Genomic DNA, 21,911 nt, shown 5'->3' with positions numbered 1-21,911 from the left:
TTATTTGGGTATATGCAGAAACAGCCCAAACTCAAATTGGCTGTGGTTAGTGTCATCTTACTTTTAGAGAAATAAATACTATTTAGGTATAAGTTGACATTCAGATGTCTCAGCCTGAAAGTCAAGGTAATCGGTCATATGGTCCCATATAATCTCTCCCCTCACCCTGCTCCAAAGACTCTTGCTTGGCCTTGTTTCCATATTGCTGCTGTTCATTGTGTATATTCTCTTCCACCAACACTTACCTTTGTCCACTTCCTACATGGCGTAACTGTTTCTTACCTTCTCTAAGGTGCCCACTTTAGTTAATACCATTTTACTTAAACATGCTGAAAACCCTGGTTGGAAATGATGATTTAACTTGAACCAAAAATTTTCATAACATGGGCTAAATTTACCCTAAAATCAGTCATTACTGTATTCAACTGCATGTCAATCAAGTATGGCTAGAACAGTTCCTGAGAATAAACGAAACTATAAAAGCTACCTATATGGAGAGTACAGGGTCTCAATTCCCCAGAAAATTTCCCTAATATTTTGTTTTAGTATTTATATATAATTACAAACATGATGATGACTGAGCAGTTAGCCTCAAAATTAGTAATTATTTTACTGCAAAAAGTTGAGTTTGTTCATGTAAGCACAGGATAAAATCAATTTCTGCTTTAGCAGTCAACATTTTAGTGTTTGACGTGTTGTAAGGAATATTAATGAGATGAAGATCTGTTTTTTTTTTTTTTTTTTTTGGCTAATGTCAATGTAGTTCATCATTGGAGGGTAGAAATATTTAACATTGTCTTATTTATTCATTTTAGGCAGAATACAAGAAAGGACAAGGAATAATGAATAAAGAGCCCGCTGTAATTGGAAGACCAGATTTTGAACATGCCGTGGAAGCTTCTAAACTTTCTAGTCAAGTAAGGCTTTAGTGATGATTCCACAATGACTTTATTCAGATATTTTGTTTCTAACAGCACAGGAAAGTATTGCATTTTAGATAATATCTTTAATTGCAAGGATAAACGGAGATAATGTTTCTGAACCCATTTCAGATGGGCTTGCAATCATTATGAATTTCAGTAAAGGAAAAAAATTGTCTAATTTTAAGCATAAAACAAAGTTTTCTTTTCTCCAGGCATAAATCTGAACATTTTTCAATGTCTCTAGCCATGTTGTCACATTTCCCTGGATTTCCAGAAGTCATTAATAGTCATACTAAATAATTGTGTTTTAATCTACACACACACACACACACACACACAGTTTTTAACTTAGTAATAAAAATATTAATTTTCCCAATTTTCAAGTGCTTTTGTTTAATCACAAAATTTAAAAAGGGAGATGAAAATGAAGAAAACTTTGAAGTCTTACCAAAAAGCATAAAATAAGATCTGAAAAAGTATAGAGGCATTTTATGTTTTTGGCTGAAAGTTTCAATAGATAAAGATGTCAGTTCTTTCAGAATTATATAAATGTCATGCAACTTCTGTTAGAATCCAACAGCGTTTTTTTTTTTTTTTAATATGGATAAAATGATCTTAAAGTTTGTGTGGAAAGAAAATACCAGGGAATAGCCTTTAAAAGTATGAAAATGAAGACCAGTGAAGGGGAACTTAAGTTATGAGTTACTATAAGTTAATAGAAAACCACTGAAATTAAATCAATGTGGGATTGGTGTAATGAGAGATTAAATAATCAGTAGGATAGAATAGGGAGTCCTGAAATAGATTCCAGTATGTATAAGAATTTAATATATGATAAAAGTGTCGATTCAAGTCAGTGGGGAGAAGTTGGATTAGCTAATAAATGGTGCTGACATAACACACCGTCCGTCATGGGAAGAGCAAAATTGGACCCAAATCTTAAACCATATACAAAAATGAATTCCAGGTGGATTAAAAATGTGAATGCAAACAATAAAATAATTTTAAAATCTTCGAAGAAAATCCAGGAGACTCTATATACTACATAAGGATAACAGAGTTGTTCTTAAGCAAGACGAGAAATCCAGAAGCTATAATAGGTAGGCACATTAACTATGTAAAAATGAAAAACTCTCTGAATGAAAAAGGTAATGTTTGCAGAGTCAACAGTAATGTTAACAAACAGTAAGTTTTACACATTTGTAGTTTTTTGACTTTGAAAATACTCATTTCTCAAGTTGCAGAAGTCTTACTTGAATTACATTTCAAAGTGGAGAGATGTAAATGATGAAAGGTATGAAGTCTGATTGAAGAGCATAAAATAAGTCCCGAACAAATGAAAAGACATACTATTCTGTTGGTGAAAGAGCCTTGATACTAAACATCCTAAAAATGTTAATTCTTTCAAAGTTAATGTTAAAAGCTCTATGCAATTCCAATTGCAATCCAAAAAAAGGGTTTAAAAAATTTAAATGAAATGAAAAACTTGAATAAATTAAATAATTCAGAGTTTATACAGAGAAGGATGTATCTGAGAATAGTTTTTTAAAATATAAAAAGAGAGAAGTCTTCAAATATTTGGAAAAGTACTTCTAATGCATTTGATGAGAACATTTTAATATTTTAAATATAAGATATCTATAATATACAATATCTATAATATATAAACATTCTTGAAAAGGAATTTATTTTTGTATATAGTTTAAGATTTGGGTCCAATGTTGTTCTTACCATGAATGAAAAAGATTAACGGCTCAGTAGCAAAATGGGTCAGTGAAATGAATAGATAATTCACAGAAGAGCAAACATAAATGGCCAATCAACAGGCGAAAAGATGCCCAAATTTATTAGTAGAAAGTGAAATACCAACAAAGTGAAAGCGAAATGTCTTTTACACCCATTACATCCATCACAATGTGTCTTGTTAGCGTGGAGAAGAAAGACATGTCCTTAGAAGGTTCATGTGTAGGAGGTAGATTTTAGCTAATTTGGATTTAATGGGAGAAGTAAACTCTACTCAAGGGGAAGGCCCCAAATACAGGCTGGGAGTAAGCCTGCCAGGGGACAGAAATCTGATGGCAGAGCCTCTGAGCAAGAGGATATAGTTGTGCACATGTAAAAAGGATTTTGAGAGGAGTTTAGATATTGTGTGATGATGAATGGGTCAATGTGTATTGATTTTGACTATAAGCCATTGCTTAGAGAACATAATAGGAATAATGTGTTCATATATATAATTTTTCCCCATTTTTTTATCGTGATAAGATTAAATATAACATAAAATTTACCATCTGAACCATTTTTAAGCGTGCAGTTCAGTGGCATTAAATGCATTTGTAATGTTGTGCTACCCTCACCACCATCCATCTCCAGGACTCTTTTCATCCTGTAAAAGTGAAACTCTATACCCGTTAAATAATAACTCCCCAACGCCCCCTTCCCAGAATAGTGTGTTCTATGAAAAAATAATGATAAAAAAAGTGATTTCAGAATGCAATTATAGGAAGCATTTTAGGGTTCAATTCCAAAAAGTAAACATCAGAACTACTTTTTGCCATGTTAACTGTAGTCTCTCAGTGAAGAAAGAAGACATCACTGAAGATTTTGAGCAAAGATTGATTGTGAAGAAAATACTTAGGGAAGGTTAACATGGTGACACTGGGCAGGAAAGTCTGGCTCACAAGTGGTGAACCTCCCAGAAGCCAGCTGGGCTGTGACAGTGGTAACCTACACATAAAGTGATCAGTACCTGAATAGACTCTGTGGCAGTAGGAATGAAAATGAAGTGGACACAACTGCTCCCTGGGAGAGGCAGACATGAGAGATGCCCAAATGCAATTGTGCCTCATAGTAATTGTTTTACAGTTAACAAGGGACTTTCACTTATAAAGCGACTTTATAACTCAGGAGGCTACTGATGTGCAAGAGGTTGGGGACATGTCTGGGTGACACTCGCATTAAAGGGCGGTGACTCTAAGCTCTACATATTCCCAGTAATGCTTGTTGAAGAGACAGGGGATATGGGCATCACTTCAGATTTCCAGCATAGCTACTGGCCTCTTACAACTTCGCCCTTTTCTGGGGACAAAGATTCCCCATCAGTTACACAGGAGACAAAGCAAATCCCGGAGAGGCAGTATGGTTTGGTCTAGTGGTTAAGAAAATGTACCCTGGAGCAGGGCTGTACCTGGGTTAAACTCCTGGTTCTGTTGCTTGCTAGCAGAGTGATCTTGAACAAATTGCTTCATTTCTCTATTTTTGTTTCCTCATTTGTAAAATGGGGATGACAGCAACAGTATTTACTTCTCAGGGTTGCTGTGAAGGTTAAATGAGTTACTGTGAGTAAAACACTTAAAATGGTGCCTGGCCCATAGAAACATGACATAATTTCATAGGAGTAGTTTTACGTTAGGTATTCAAAATAGTTTTCTATTCTACATTTTTAGATGAATTCATGCACAGAGTGGAGAAGGAATATGAACACTGTCTGTGAGATTCTGGCCTTAAATTCATTCCATCACAATCCTATTTGAGAGCCCTTAGAAGAAAGTTTTGACATTTGAGCTTTATTTTCGCATTTCAAATTCAATCCACAAAAATTCCCCCATTTGATCCTTACTTGGACTTGAAAGCAGATTTTTTTTCTTCAATCTCAAATTATTTAGCAACTGAGTGATCAGATTCTTAAGCAGATTGTAATTTTTAACTTACATTATAGCTATCGTATTCATTTTTTCATGTCATATAAGATTTTATAAGCTGTATAAAACTCACAAGAAAAGGGGAAAGCTGGGAAAATAAATAATAGGAATTCTGGGATGAACTCAGTATATTCCATTTGTATTTTCAGGTATATCAATTGTAACAGAAATTTGGGCAGCAAGTTTAGTTTCTTATTTTCATTGAGAGCATGAAAGTTTTTAGTTTGCTCCTAAACTAATGATAAAGGCACATAAATACATAGAAGGCAAATGATTTAGGGATTTAATAACAGGGAGATGAGAATGGATAGAATGCAGGGAGAAAAAGAGCACCACAGCACCAGAAGCATTGTAACAGAGAAGGCAATGACAAGGCAATGGTCGAAGTATGTGGAGATAAGACCTGTCTGATGAAAGGATGGGAACAGAGAGTGAATGGGCAGGATTCTCACCTTTTATCTGTAAATTGAACTCTGTGGGATTTTACCCAGGAAAGGTAATGGGAACACATACCAAACCCTTCTTATATTAACTTCTACAATAGCTTTGCTCCCATAGTTGTAAACTTTCCCTTTTTAAAATTTGCAATATACATAAAATTATGGCCAGGTTATTTTTAAAAGTCCTTAAAAAACTAAAGCAAAAATCTCCTATGCCAAGATGAAGGGATTGGTGCATATGTATCTCAAATTTAAGTACAGTAACTGTTGAAGTCATTGACTTTAAAAATTCTAAGAGTAGTTTATTAATTAATATATCCATAGATCATCTTGTTACTTGGAATTTGTCTATATGATGAATAGATTCCTTGTTCCGCTTTATAACCTCAAGGAAAAGCTATGTATTTATAATAATTAGCATTGTTCTAAAATTGCATTATTACATTGATAAGAATGGGTTTTAAACCTAAAAATCACATTATAAATTGCCATGAAAATTTAGTAGTAAGCAGTGGCCTTAAATTGCAAGGGGTATTAATTGGTTTGGAGAATCTACCATTCTCCCATCCTGGCAAGCACTCCCTCCTCCAACCTCGTCACACCCAAGTATCAGCTCAAATGTCATGTTCCTGACTCGCCAATTTAAATATTGCTCTCCTCCCCTTTATTCTCTGCTCTTCTTTACAGTTCTTAATACGATTTGTAGTAGTTGCATAATATATACGTGTATGTGTGTGTTTTAGAAATCCATTTCACTTCCCACAAGGCAGGCTCCATGGAGACAGGGCTCATATGCCTTTGATCCACTATTATGGGAAAACAGATTAGGCTGCCAGTAGATGTATAGAGCCTGGTTAAACCAATATTCTCTGGATCATTAACATTTGGTGCAAAGTCAGTAAGACGTTATTTTGCAAGGAAAATAAGAGCAGAGATATTGTGTTGTGTAAAATTAAGACTTAAAGATATTATTGATTTTATAATGAGTTCTGTGTAAAAATCTGTCCTGTCTTCCTTGACAGCTTTTAGTTTGATTTCATCCAAGATTGCTGGGGATTGATATCTGTAGATACGTAGTATTGTGTTATTTGCTTCCTTTTCATTTTCAATGATAATTAAGGTACACTTATCAAGCTATTTCTTTGCTAAAATGTGTTTATGTGGCTATGGTGAAACACCTTCATTCAGGGTCTGCTTTTTTGTGCCTTTGCTGGCTTTTTGCGATTCTGAGTCACAGATGATGTCAGTATAAAGTTTTGGGTTTACATGTTTGACTTCACACATACCCAGGTGCAGTTATGAGGATCTGGATCCTCATATGAGGATATGCAGATGTAACTTCTCATTTCTTTATGTGAGAAGTTGTGCAGTTATGGGGAGCTACAATGCCGTCACTGTAGCTTAACAGTATCCGTGTTTTCTCCAAGTGTGAGCCTCTGAAAATCCTGCTGTCTCTTATAATTCTTTAAAAAACATCTAGGAGTTTGATCCTATATACCTATACAGTATTTTTTCAAAAGGTGTTATTTCCCTGATGTGATGATTATGCATTGCATGCCTGTATCAAAACATATAATGTACCCCATAAATATAATACATACACCTACTATGTACCCACAAAGATTAAAAATAAAAAAATTAAAGAAAAAGGTGATAAATATTAGGACCACTAGGCACACTAGTCATAATGTAAATAAAGCCAGTCATATGGAGTAACTTCATTTGTTTCCAGAATAATTATGTAGGTATAAGGAGTAACATTGTGTCTTAAAACCATGGCAAAGTCACTCCAATACCTGTTCCTCCCTTTCTCAAATGATCTTAAAACTGAAAGGGTTATGCCTTGTTCCATGGTTGGATAACAAGGTATAGTCAAGGAAAAGCATTTCCTGGATCTCTCAGAAGATGCAAACCTGCATAAGGAGGTAGACACACAGATGTATGAACTCTAGATTGAAAATACAATAGAATGTTGAGTGTGTCTGTGTAGTTGGCGAGTGAACAAGTCAGAAGGTGAGTGATGTGACTCACTTCAACCATTTGGTGATCTTCTTAGTTCATTTTACCTGCATTCCTTACAGAAAGAGCGAGGTTAGAAACAATTGGGTGTCAGTGTCTGGTCTGTGCATTTTTTTATATAATGTAGTTATGTTACTATTGTGGTTCATTAATGAGGGAAACTTGTGTTTTTGTTCCTTAGGCATCTTGAATCAAATCACTCACTGTACTGAACGTTCAAACAAGATAAATTTCACAATACAATGCTTATTATTACATTTAATATAAATAGATGAATAACAGATTGATTATTGTTTCTTAGAAATGCATAGATGGTCCCTGACTTCTAGTGGTTCAATTTAAGACTGTTTAACCTTACCATGGTGTGGAAGTGATACACATTTAGTAGAAACCATACTTCAAGTACCCATATAATGATTCTGCTTTTCACTTTCATTACAGTATTCAACGAATTATATGAGATGTTCAACGTGTGTAAAACAGGCTTGTTATTAGATGATTTTGCCTAGCTGTAGGCTAAGGGAGTTGTTCTGAGCATGTTTAAGGTAGGCCAGGCGAAGCTGTGATGTTTGGTAGGTTAGGTGGATATGGTGCATTTTTAACTTACATTTTTAACTTACGGTGGGTTTACTGAGATGCAACCCCATCATAAGTTGAGGAAGGGGTGTCTGTACATATACTTGGGAGAGCATATGCAAGGTTTAATAACAAAGGAATTTATCAGTTTCATTTTCAAATACTCTAGTGTAATTATGCTGGAAACCTCAGAGTTTGCAAAAACAGTATGATGGGCTCTGTGTGTGCAAAGATCATATAACCTACTTTTACCATTTAGCTAATACAGTGTTAATGAATCTGGCTGAGTCAGAAGTGTCATTCCAGCGGAAGGCTGTTGAAGAGTCCACCATCTTTGTTCAGTGAATATCCTTTAGGCACTACAAACTTAGGAGAGACAGAACCAGTGACTAAAATATGGTAAAAGTATAGCAGAAGGGTGAAGAGGGCAATAAGACTGTGGCTGGGCGCAGTGGCTCACGCCTATAATCCCAGCACTTTGGGAGGCCAAGGTGGGTCAGGAGATGAAGGTCAGGAGATCGAGACCATCCTGGCTAACATGGTGAAACCCTGTCTCTGCTAAAAATACAAAAAATTAGCTGGGCGTGGTGGCGAGCACCTGTAGTCCTAGCTGCTTGGGAGGCTGACGCAGGAGAATGGCGTGAACCTGGGAGGTGGAGCTTGCGGTGAGCTGAGATCCTGCCACTGCACTCCAGCCTGGGTGATAGAGTGAGACTCTAAGACTGTATATTTAAGGGACGACCAGGCAGAGTGAATCATTGCTTTTGTGCCAGCTACTGTATAAAGTACTGAAGGAAATCTAAATTTATTTCATTTGTAATTTTGTTATTGATTTCAAGACACAAAATAATAAAAAAAGTCAGTTTTTCTTTTTTTAAAGAGTTCTTGCTGATTACTTAAAATCAATTTGTAAGGTATTGAGAATATCAGAAATTTGTTATTATCAAATGGAACCAGAACAGAAAATATTCCCTGTAAACCATCTCAAAATATTTACCAAATGCTGTATTCCCACCAAGATTTTCTCTAGCTCTCTCTAATAGGTTCCAAACATGTGTCCCTGAAGGAGACCATCACCCTATGCACGCCTAAAATATTTGATGAGAGTCATCCCAAATTGCTTTTTAATAAAGTCTTCTGCAAAGCAGAGCCTTTAGATGTATGAATAAAGGTGCATTATCAGAATGTTGTTAGAAAACCAAACATGGTAATAATTATAACATCAGAAAAATATTATGAGAGAACAAAACAGCTTACTTTGACCGGTGAAATCAATACACCCTTTCCTGGCTACAGTAAGTTAAAGGGGGTATGACATGTGAATAGCTAGGTTTTTTTTTTTTTTTTTTTGTAGTGAACTTGTGTTTATATTCTAATTAGTTATGACATGCATTCTCATATTTCTCTATACATGGAGAAAAATATAGTCCTACCAAATAAGTTGATAATCCCTTTTTGGTTGTTTTAAGAGTGCTTTAAAAGGAGAAAAACAATTTAGAGAGAGTATTGGAGATGGTTTTCCTGCTGAATTTAGTGGAGTTAAAGCAGAGAAAGTTTTACATTGACATTAAGTTGACCCAGGACATTTCAGAAAATGTAATTCCTAAAACTAAATTTTTGAGCAAATGAAGTATAGGAAATGATGAGAAAAACTGTGGTACATGTCATGCTCTTTATTTGGAATAATTCCCTTAGGAAAAATATTTAAATTCTGGGGCCTAGAATCTATTTTCTAAATGTGTTAGACCTTAAGACATTTGTGGTCTAGGTTTCTAACTGATCATAGATTATAGAAATGCAGAAATGAAAACTGACATTTAAAAATCTTGGTATTTTAGTGCATAATTCTCATTAATAGGATTTGAGTTCATGCCTAATTGCATTTGTGATCAATGTAGAAGCAGAGTTTTTTTTATTAAAGATAAAAACTTTTGTGCCTAATTAAGCTTTATAGAAGGCGATGGATACCAGGAATTTACACTTTGCAACATTCATTTTTAAGGTAGCTTTTATTTCATCTACGTGAAAATCATATGTGTTACTTTTAAATGTAAAGTTACATGTACTATTTCTCTTTTATGACAGATTAAATACAAAGAAAAATTTGATAATGAAATGAAGGATAAGAAACATCATTACAATCCTCTTGAAAGTGCTTCTTTTAGGCAGAATCAGCTTGCTGCTACACTGGCGAGCAATGTAAGTTGTAATTCATAGAAAATTATTTTCAATATCTTTTGCTTCTTGTTTTTTTTAGAATCGACTGTGTTGTAATTACTGATACTTAGCTTCCAAGTAATTTGTAGTTGAACTGAAGCATATTTTTCTAAAGCTTTTTCTGAGAAAAAATATATTATTGTAATTAATTTTTAATGGTTACTGATTACTAATTAGTTAATAAGTAGGAATAGTGTTGCAAATGAAGTTATTATATCTGTTCAAGAGTGGAAATAGATTATAGAATTTTGCAGAGAAGTGGTCTGTATTCACACAAATTAGCGGTTAGGACAGTAGTTACCTCATGTAATTATGGCTATGAAATTGAGTTTATTGTAAAGTACTGCCGGGTACATGGTAATTTATCATATAAAGATATTTTTAGAAATTTTACTTTAATGCCTTACAATTTATTTTTTATCCCTTGTGTAAATGCTGTGAAATACTTCCTTATGTGATTTGTTTTCATTCCGTGTTTTTAAAAATAATCAAAATTCATTTTACAAGAAATGATGTTTTAAATTCTTGTTAGAATTAGAGTATAAAAACAGCAACATCAAAAAATTGATTACTTTGCTATAGTTGAAAATATTTAGATTTCCTTCTCAAGTATAAAAATTATGTATTATTGGTCTGTTGCTTTCTTAGAAATAGAGATGAAATATACTTAAAGGAACATGGAACATAGTGCTGAAAGCTAAAGGTTTGGAGTCAGATTGCTTGGATCTAAATCCTGTTTCATCATGTATTACTATGTCTTTGTCTTTCTATGCCTCAGTTTTCTTATCTATAAAATGGGGCTACTTAAAGTACCTACTTAATAAAGAGGTTATTGTGGAGATTCAATACTTAATACATATAAAGGAATTTAGTAAAGTGGCACATAGTAAGTGTGTGATATGCTTGCTATCAATAGTTTATTATTACTGGTATTATATTTTCAAAAAGTTGCTTTAAAAAAGCCTCTGGTGATAGGATGGGAAACATCAAAATCCTCAGATCTCCACAAAGCATAATTGAAATACTGTAGTAATTTCTAAAGAATAAAGTGGCTATTCTCTTTATTTTTTGAAAGCAGAGTTACTGTGAAAATTACTTTATTCTGTTAACATTACCCTTCCTGAATATGTAAACAACAAAAGGAATTATCCAAGTATTCTCAAGCCCATATAGAAATAACTTTTTAAAATTCATTCGAGTTAGTGGGTGCAGCGCACCAGCATGGCACATGTATACATATGTAACTAACCTGCACAATGTGCACATGTACCCTAAAACTTAAAGTATAATAAAAAAAATAAAAAAATAAAAAATAAAAAAAAGGAATTCAGAAGCAAATCTGGCATTGAGAAATCACTGTAGTTCTCAGTGCATTATTCAAATTAAAAAATAAAATAAAATAAAATAAAATTCATTCAGTAGTAAATCAGCACCATCTAGTGGCTCCTTGTAAATTCGTCTGTCAATTTACCACTAAATAGTCCTACTTCATGATGTATGAAAAATGCAATAATGCAAAAGCATAATATTTTCTTCTCCTATATGGTATTTTGTTCCATGTTATTTTCATAGGTGAAGTACAAGAAAGACATTCAAAATATGCATGATCCAGTTTCAGATCTCCCAAATTTGTTGTTTTTAGACCATGTTTTGAAAGCCAGCAAAATGCTCAGCGGCATAAGTGGTTCATCTAGTGGCAACCGTAGTTGCCTTGTGGCTCCAAGAAGCCAATATGTCTGCAGCGTTCATGTGCTCACCTGCTTCCTTAGAAGGCCTGTGCCTCACTCCTCCCTCGATAACTAACTCATTGAAAAATACTTCGCTGCTTGCAGAAATCCCACCAGAGCTGTCACTTTGCAAAGGAGGTTCTTGCTTGCTCTCCAGTATGTCCTGCATACAGCTATACTTCAGAGTGTCTGCACAGTGGCCTTTCCATCATTCTTCTTTCCCTTACTTCATCTGTGTTAGATTAAAGCCGCTTGAAGTTCAGGCTCTCAAGTCAGGGATATTTTACTTTATGCAGGCCAGACCAGAGTGTCTTGTATTTAGTACGCCTTCAGTAGCATGAAAAATTGTTTTAGTCTAAACTGTATTTTCTCTGCAAATAATTCCTAACAGCATTTATACTGCATTGACACATTGCTTTTAGTCTTTCATGGTTTCCATGTTCTCGGTCAAGGCAACCAGAAGAGAAGGGTGAGTTCTTCATGTCTTGATGAAAATATCTGGGTGCACTGCCCACGTGATCAGTCCCGCAGGACTCTCACTACGCTGAATGCTGTTTCAACCCATAGTACATCAGGACCCTGACTTCGCTAGCTCTCGTAACTGACAACCCTAAGTCACATTTGGCTCCATTTTGTACATCTCATGGTGGCAATGAGCTCTTATTTGACCATAAGTTATTTCCATACCTATTGTAATAATCACTTTCTCACTCACTTGCTCAAAATTAATCATAATTTATTGAATATCTGCTTTGGGCCAGGCATAGATTAGATGCAGAAATATATGTTGGGGAAGACATGAGAAAAAATGAAGATAGTTGTCTTCAGTTGATGGGCCTAGACTTAGAAATCTATAGGCAAAACTTAGTTTCCAGACAGTTAAATAAGGAGATACAGCTTCAGGTCAATTTTAGAAATAATCTATACTTGGCTTCAGTGTTTTGAAATGTATGTTTATTATTTTGTAAGCCTCCTTTCTGGAATATCACTGCCACTGTCTTCCTTCCTTAATGGTATTATGCATGCAAATAATTCATACAGAGTTTTTGAAAGTTTATTTTTTTCTGGCTGGGCATGGTGTTTCCTGCCTGTAATCCCAGCACTGTGGGAGGCGGGTGGATCACTTGAGGTCAGAAGTTCAAGGCTAGCCTGGCCAACATGGTGAAACCTCGTCTCTACTAAAAATACAAAAATTAGCTAGGCGTGGTGGTGGGCGTCTATAATCCCAGCTACTCAGGAGACTGAGGCAGGAGAATCATTTAAACTTGGGAGGTTGCTGTGAGCTGAGGTGGCACCAATGTGCTCCAGCCTAGGCAAGAGTGAGACTCTGTCTAAAAAATAAATACATAGAATAAAATAAAATAAAAATAAATTTATTTTTTTCTTTAATCATTGGTCCTTGGATGAAAAGCAGTACATTAGTGTTCCCAGGCTATTGAACAGGGAATGGAGGTTAGAGGAATATCTGGAGGGCCCAGAATTGGCAGTCAGTTCCAGGACACTTACATCATGCTGGCTTGCACTTCAGTCTTCATTCCCACACCTCTTTGTACATTCCTCTATTCCTTGAGTGTCTCTGTTTCTGTCTTTTTTCTCCACGACTCATAGATATGCTTCTAAAATTGATATATTTCTATTCCCTGAGCCCCCTGCTTTCTTTACATTCATTCTTTGGCATCCAGTTTTCATCATGGCAGTGGCATTTGCCCTTGACCTTTCTCTAGCCATACTTAAATTCAATTTCCTAGGGACATGGGGATTCATGTGTAAATAAGCCAATAAGAATATCATGGTGGTAATTTCAACATTTGGTGGCTGGAAGAAAGTGTGCCACTCCTATGCAATATTTCTTTTCAAGAACGTTGACCTTTATTTTATAATAACAGATAAAAAATCGCAGTCTAATATAAATTGTTTCTATCATCTCTTCAACAGAGAAAACACAGCAAAGTCATATGTTACTTATTTCATGTATCATATATAAAGTTTAGATCTTCATTTAGGTGGTGCTTTTGCCTAGAGGACAGATTTCTTTTTCCCCGTAGACAAATTGTGATTGACTACTTTCTGGGAGAGAAAGACTTAAAAATGTGTTCCTTTTGAAGTGTCTCCTTACAAAATTGTGTACATTGTATAAAGCTGTATACATTTGCTCAAATTTATTGTATATTAGAATGGCCTCCTTTATCTAGCATTTGTGAAGAAACAAAGAATAGCCTACTTTAACATTTTAATGTAAAAAATTGGAATTTTGTTGATTTATAAATTAAAAGATTGAATAAGATTGCTCAATAAGAGATATTCTGCCAAAAGTATCCATTTGTCATAGTAGCTATTGTTTTAAAGACCCCTAGATGTCTTTAGCAACATCAGAATTACTTTTATTTTAACCCAAACTCTAAAGAGTGATATGAGTGCCTTAATTAGTGTGTAAAACCATTCTAATTAAAGTTTTAGAAAACATTTTCCCCTGGAAAATGGACCTCTGGTAGTGTTCAGTTTCTTTCACAACTTTACATAAATTAAGAAACATATATTTTGTGTTACTCTGTGTATCTCCCACTAGGAGGCAACAGAGACTGTTATATAAGGAAAGACACGCATTCGAAGTTCTTTTGCAGATCTTAATTCAATTAAGTTTTCCTTGGTTTTTTTTTTTTGTTGTTGTTTTCTTAAATAGGAGTTTCTGAAATTCTTTGTAACTAAAATGGATAATTGTGTTGGGAACAATATTTACTGAATTTTTCAGTATATATTCATTATTTTACATATATTTATATGTATTTGTTGTGGATTTTAACTCAGTAATGGACTATGTTGTAGCTTGTTACATTCATGATTATTTTATAAATACATATTACAAGATAACTTCTAATCAAATTATAAAGTCTATATTATTATCTTTCTTTCCAGATTTTAACTGGTTAAAAAAAAAAAACTGTTTTGTTTTTTTTTTAAGACGGAGTCTCGCTCTGTCTCCAGGCTGGAGTGCAGTGGCGCGATCTCAGCTCACTGCAACCTCTGCCTCCCAGGTTCAAGCTATTCTCCTGCCTCAGCCTCCTGAGTAGCTGGGACTACTACTACTAGGTGCACCCCACCACTCCCAGCTAATTTCGTATTTGTAGTAGAGATAGAGTTTGACCATGTTGGCCAGGGATGGTCTCGATCTCTTGACCTCGTGGTCCGCCTGTCTCTGCCTCCCAGAGTGCTGGGATTACAGGTGTGAGCCACCGCGCCTAGCCAAAAAAAGGCTTTTTTAAAAAAACATTAGAGGAGCCAAAATTTATAACTTGTTTCCTTCAATCACGATGTACTCTGTGGGCTAGGTGCAGTAGCTCCTGTCTGTAATTCCAGCATTTTGGGAGGCCAAGGCAGGAGGATGGCTTGAGGCCAGGAGTTTGAGACCAGCGTGGGCAGCGTAGTGGGACCCTAGCTCCACAGAAAATAAAGAAATTAGCTAGGCATGGTGACATGCACCTATAGCCCCAGCTACTTGGGAGGCTAAGATGGGAAGATTGCTTGAGCCCAGGAGGTCAAGGCTGCAGTGAGCCATGATCCCTCCACTGCACTCCAGCCTGGGTGACAGAGCAAGACCCTGTCCAAAAAAAAAAAAAAAAAAAAAAAAAAAAAAAAAGAGTACTATATGAACATTTTCATGACCTTCCTGGGGGGTGCTTTCCTCCCTGATTTTATTCTGGTTAGGTTTGGGGGAACATATATTGCAGCTCCCTAATTGACTGGAAGCACCTGAGGCCAGGCTCCCTCTGGGGACTATTGCTTTGTCCCACTAGAAAGGGTAGCTCTCTTGTGGCAGGCCACTTGGGCATCTGTTCGATTCCTAGCACTGAGCTTTGTTCCTCTTTCACTCTGAAATCCCTGGAGCATCCCCTAAGATCAAAATGCAAATTTCCTTATGGCCAGCTCTTTCCCGCTCCCTTTCAAATACTGTTTTTGGATCCCTCCACTCTATTGCCATTTTTACTGGTACCCCATTGTCTAATAAGCAACTATCTTTAGCTTCTTAAGTCTCTGTAGCCTTGAGTCTTTAAGAGCTACCATTTACTACTAAAGATCTTTTCCAAATAAGGCAAAATAACAAAATGTCCAATCTCCAATGATGGAAATCATGAAATAATCATTTCTAAAATTTTCTAATTTATAATTGTTATTGATACATAATGATTGTATATATTTATGGGGTAAATGTAATGTTTTGATACAGGCATACAGTGTGTATTGATCAAATTAGGATAATTGAGGTATCCATCAGTTCAAGCATTTGTCATATCTTTCTGTTAGGAACATTTCAATTCCACTCTTAGTTATTTTAAAATGTACAATAAATTATTGTTAACTATGGTCACCCTATTGTGGCATTGAATACTAGATCTTAAACTCATTCTCTCTAACGGCATTTTTGCACTCCTTAACTGTATCCACTTTATCTCCTCTCCCCACCACTCTTCCCAGCTGCTGGTAACCATCATTCTACTCTGTCTTCATAAGTTCAGCCTCCCAAGTAGCTGGGGCTATAGGTGCATGTCACCATGCCCAGCTAATTTCCTTATTTTCTGTAGAACTGGGGTCTCACTATTTTAGCTCCCACATATGAGTGAGAACATGTGAAATCTGTTGTTCTGTGCCTGGCTTATTTCACTTAACATAATGACCTCCAGTTCCATCCATGTTGTTGCAAATGGCAGGATCTCGTTCATTTTTGTGGCTGTATAGTATTCCGTTGTGTATATGTGCCACATTTTCTTTATTCATTCATCTGTTGATGGACACTTAGGTTGCTAATGAAACAATTTTTGTCATATTGCTGCCTGTTACATTTAGCATCTTTCAGTGGCCAAACTTGGCATCCCTGTTCAATTTGTTGTCTTCCAAATTCAACTTTTTGTCTATATGTCCAAATAGTAGCCTTCATCCAATTTTTTCACCTTAAAAACTCAACTGACTGTTCCCAGATTTCTCAATTTCTCTTTCAGGCACCTTTTACCCTTTCCTTTTAGGAACAATAGTTGACTTATTTCTCTTACATTTTCCTTGTGCCTCTCAATCTTCTTCGTGGTGGAGTCTTTTTGTATAGGACTTTTTTATTCCTTGCCTCTGGCTTTCTTTTCCTCTGTTCTTTTTGCTTTTCTTTCCTTCTCTTCTTTTGAACAGTATTAAACATATTCCTGTCATAAGATGAGAGCAAGACAAATTGCTTTTATTTTTCCCCACTTTACCTATTTCCACGTGTCCTAGCGCTAGCTTTCCATTGCCACACCCTGGTGTTGTGAATATCCTTTACATTATGTTTGCGGTTAATTGTCCTCTGCCTCTCTTGCGTGTTTCATATGCTGACCTAGAGCGGGTCTGTCTTGCATTGTCTGTGTATCTCAGTGTCAGAAACCTCCTACCTGCCAGCCAACTGCAGATGGGGACTTGGCAACAGCTTTGCAGCTCTTGGTGGCTTGTAATGTGCAGTTTGTATTTCTAAGTATTGATTGCTCTAATCAGTCTCTTTGATTCTAAATTTATTTTCCCATTCTGTATTTTAGCGAGAATATAAAAAGCTCTTTGAGGAAAACAAAGGAATGTATCATTTTGATGCAGATGCTGTGGAACATCTGCACCATAAAGGCAATGCCATCCTCCAAAGTCAGGTACGCACTTGCCGGTACCTACCCTCCCTGCCAGGAACCCGTAACCATCCTGAGGCCCGCCGCTCACTGCCGTGTGTCTTAACTGAGAAAGTACAGTTGCAGAAAAGAATAAATCCTGAGAATATTAACATTACTTTTGAAAATCTCAAACACTATTTGCTGTGTATGTATTGGGGTCAGGGGAGCTTGAACCATATTTCAATCTAAAGGCATTTGGTAAAACAACCGTTAATTCACATAATTAAAAAGTTAGAAGATAGGAATTAATTAAACTATGGTCAAACCACATGATGATTTAAATTTTTCTAGTGTCTTGATTTGTCGTTTTGAGCAGTAACATTAATTTTCCAGGTGCAAGGTTTATTATAATTTCTTATTTCAATTATAAGTGTTATTAAAAGGGAGTACAATATTACTAATGTATTCTTGATTAATATTTTTTTCCAGTATGAAATTCTAGGTACCCCCTGAATAAACTTAAAAAAAATCTTCTCTCTAGCATACTTTAAAGTCGTTATTTTTTTTTAATTCTGAGCTTAAATAGTTGCAAAAGATTTCAGTTCCAGCATCTGTTAAGATAAAATATTATATCACTCTTTTAAATGTATTCTTTGGAACTTAAAGTCCATAATAATTTCATACTCACCTTCATTGGTTTTAAAAATATACGAAACAGTTCCCCTTTAAGTTTGGAAATATACATCATTTCTAAAAATTTCTTATTTTCATTTCATTTATTTCACAAAATTTTTGTTTGAGATGGAGCCTCGCACTGTCACCCTGGCTGGAGTGCAATGGCATGATCTCAGTTCACTGCAACCTCTGCCTCCTGGGTTCAAGCGATTCTCCTGCCTCAGCCTCCCGAGTAGCAGAGATTACAGGTGCATGCCACGACGCCTGGCTAATTTTTTTTTTTTTTGTATTTTTAGTAAAGACGGGGTTTCACTATATTGGCCAGGCTGGTCTCAAACTCCTGATCTTGTGATCTGCCCGCCTTGGCCTCCCAAAGTGCTGGGATTACAGGTGTGAGCCACTGCACCCGGCCATTTCACAAAGTTCTATCCTAGTGGTGTATGCTATTATACTTCCTGATACTTTATTGATCACTCTATCATACTCTTTGCAACAAAATTATGTCTACAAATAGGTATTTTAAAATGTGTCATATTTCCTGTTTCATAAAGTTCTAAGTTTGAGAAATTTCTCTTGGGTTGAATTATCATTAACATTATTATTTTAATAACTTAAGAAATAATTTTATAGATAATTATTAAACATAAATTTTATCAAGAGCACATTTCTGAATGAAACAAAGTATAAAAACGTCTATGAGTTTAATTTTAAACAGTATATTGCTTAAAAAGCCAACCATCATGATGGCTTACATATTATTTTTTGTTATTGGAAGATAAAAAATATCACTCATTTTATAAACCGAAGTAAGATGAGGATTAGACTGTAATTGAATTAAATAATTCATAATATGATATTAAATATTGCATAGTGAAATTGATATAAATCGTATAAGGTCTGTGTGAGTGTTTTACTCAGTGTCTATGAAAAAATTCAGCATCCCTGGAGGACATCATCCTCCGTTTGACAGAAAAAATGGAGAATCATACCCATGTTGTCTTTCTTATTCTTGATTTACCAATAGACATCAATGCAACCTCAAGGATCTCTCTCTTTCTCACACCTGCTACCTATGCACACATGTGTATGCCATTTGCATATACATGTGTAACCCCATATATACGATACATATCTATATATTCCAGCCATTTGACAAGATACTTTATACAACTCCTAGAACTACATTAGTTAGTTGTTCTAAATTATTTTTATCCCTTAAGAAATTTTATATTACCTGTTTACTTTCCTTGTATGTCATTAACCAAAGGGAACCCAGTGATCAACCTAAATGGCCAGAATAATATGATTTTAGACAACAAGATGACTAGTTTTGAACATATATTTTTTCTCAGTTTTCTCTGTTTGTATAAGGACTTTCGATTTGTACATGCTTTTCTTTTTCCAATGAAGGTGAAATATAAAGAAGAATATGAGAAAAATAAGGGAAAGCCAATGCTTGAATTTGTTGAGACACCATCATATCAAGCTTCAAAGGAGGCTCAAAAGATGCAAAGTGAAGTAGGTCAATTAGTTTGTTACTAATTGTTTAATGTAAATTTGATGTTTTGTCATTTGAAAGGACGCAGAATGTTCAGTGGGTCTGGAAGAAAGAGTGCTGCTGTGGGCAGATTCAAGGACCTGCTTTCTAGACCCAGCCACCCACTGCCTGGGATCTTGTCTAGGTCATTGAGTTTATCTGGTCCTTAGCTTTTCTCATTGGTGAATTGGATCTCAGGCTAGATGAGCTTTTAAAATCCCCCTCAGTTCTAATTTTCTATGATAATATAACTGACACTTTCAAATGTTAATTTTACCTTTTGCCTTTCAGATGTTAATGTAAAACTATGATGAGTTCATAAAAACTAAAAACGAATAGCTGGTTGCTTTATTTACCTGGCCCCCTTTTTTTTTTTCAATGAAAATAGAACTAACATTTTTAAAATACTTACTACATGCTAGGTAATATGCTAAGAGACTTATATATGTCAGCTCATTTAGTCCTCAAAGTAATGATGCTAGGAAGGTGTTCTCTGTAGATTAAGAATGTGTCTACTGAAATTGTCTTAGATGAAATTCTGTATCCAGTAAATGTTAATGTTTTAGCACCTGGTCAAAATCATGAATGATTCCCTTTTCTCTTTAGTTTAAGTTTTAGTCCGTTTTGTGTTGCTATAACAGAATACCACAGACGGGGCAATTTGTAAAGAACAGAGATTAATTTCTTTCAGTTCTGGAGGCTGGGAAGTTCAAAATCCAAGGATTCACATCTGTCAAGGGTCTTCTTGCTGAATCATCCCATGGCAGAAGGTGGAAAGACAGAGAGTGCTTGCACACGCCTTAGAGGAGGAGATGGGAAACTCATCCTTTTATCAGGAATCCAACCCCATGGTAACAAAACCATTCCCATGACATTGGCATCAATCCATTCATGAGGCAGAGCCCTATGGCCTGATCACCTCTTAGAGTTCCCACCCCCCAACAGTGTTGCATTGGGGATTAAGTTTTCAACACACGAACTTTGAGGGGACACATTCAAAGCACAGGCGGCGTATTTGATTGATTTTTTTTTCAATAAACAATTAAGAGTGTTTTCTACTTACCTACTTTATTCTCAACCTAAGATTATGCTAAGTAACATCTCGATATTCCCCACGCTTTTTTTTTCTCTGTTCCAGCGAGACTTATTTGTATGTGTATGTGTGTGTGTTTTCCTTCTTACCTTTTCAGGATCAGACACACAAGGTTTTGTCTGCAGCCTATATCACAGTTTTGTGGGTGCAGCTGGGTTCTTAATGCAAAGGGACAGAAATAGTGGATGCTGGTCTCAGTCCAATACAACCTTGATGCTTCATGCTAGGCATGCTCAATGAATAAGATCCTTTCTGTTGCCCAATAACAACATCAAAACAGGCAGAAATGATAACTTGTGGACAAAAAACTCTCAGGAATTTTGTAAGCATTACCTATGCTATTTGTTGAAATGTTATAATTCAATCTTCTTGGGAAAAAGGCGCTCAGATATTACCATGGTTTATTGAATAGACAAAGTTGTTTAATTTCTTCTTCAAGCAAAAAGGAAAAAGAATTACTTGTATTTTTCATGTCTTATTCAGTGGTCTCCAATCTTTTTGGCACCAGGGACGGGTTTCATGGAAGACAATTTTTCCATGGACTGGCGAGTGGTGGTGGTGTTGGAGGGGATGGTTTTAGGATGAAACTGTTCCATCTCAGATCATCAGGCTTTAGTTAGATTCTCATAAGGAGTGCACAGCCTAGATCCCTTGCATGCACAGTTCATAATAGGGTTTGTGCTTCTATGAGAATCTAATGCCACCGCTGATCTGACAGGAGGCAGAGCTCAGGCAGGAATGCTCCCTCACCCTTGCTCACCTCCTGCTTTGCTACCGGGTTGCTAACTGGCCATGGTTGATATTGGTCCATGGTCTAAGGATTGGAGACTCCTGTCTTGTATCTTCTTAAGCCAATGAAGAGGAATCTGATAAAGAAATATGAAGTAACCATTTTGATTAAATTAGTTATTTGTTTCAAGTGAATTGATACTAGTGAATTTGGTCAAAGTTCAGAAACCCTACAAAAATTTACATTTAATGGAATAAATTTCCCTAGAATACCTTTTCTTCCTTTAGATAATAGTTTGTAAACACTGTATAAAGTATATAAAGTATTTTATACATTCTTTTCATTGCTTTACTATCTTCCACTGCAGCAGCACTTTTTTCTGCAGCAGCACTTTTTGGATGGAGTAGAGCCACCCAATGAATGTCCCCGTTTTGTAGAGATAATGTGGCCATTGTCACTGACCCACAGCCCAGAGAAAGGTTTCTGTTTTCAGGAGCTATCATAGTGCTTTTGCTTAGTGGGTCTTCTGAAAGGTTAACCCATTTCCCATTTAGAAAAAAAATGTGCAGTTTGCTGCCAGCACTGATTTAATTTTACATAAACATGCTCTTTGGGGCTGAAGCAAATCGGACCTGATTTTCAACGTGAAAATAAAATATAA

General features: G+C 35.7%; 1 protein-coding gene across 5 annotated transcripts in view; it reads left to right on the top strand.

Annotated features, from left to right (window-relative positions):
• NEBL (nebulette) overlaps positions 1–21,911 on the top strand; it is a 395,768-nt gene that overhangs the window by 305,677 nt on the left and 68,180 nt on the right. Inside the window, exons 7-11 of one of the 5 annotated variants that reach the window (XM_003806692.5) lie at positions 816–917; positions 9,745–9,858; positions 11,449–11,553; positions 17,153–17,257; positions 19,301–19,408. The exons of the other annotated variants lie outside the window; for them this stretch is intronic. Coding sequence (XP_003806740.3) covers positions 816–917; positions 9,745–9,858; positions 11,449–11,553; positions 17,153–17,257; positions 19,301–19,408 — 534 coding nt within the window. The remainder of the gene's footprint in view (positions 1–815; positions 918–9,744; positions 9,859–11,448; positions 11,554–17,152; positions 17,258–19,300; positions 19,409–21,911) is intronic. 5 annotated transcript variants of the gene reach the window in all.

Source organism: Pan paniscus, chromosome 8, assembly GCF_029289425.2.
Source record: "Pan paniscus chromosome 8, NHGRI_mPanPan1-v2.0_pri, whole genome shotgun sequence".
In the NCBI taxonomy this organism is placed as follows: Eukaryota; Metazoa; Chordata; class Mammalia; order Primates; family Hominidae; genus Pan; species Pan paniscus.
Note: the sequence above shows the minus strand (reverse complement) of the source record. Positions and strands in the feature narration are given on the sequence as shown.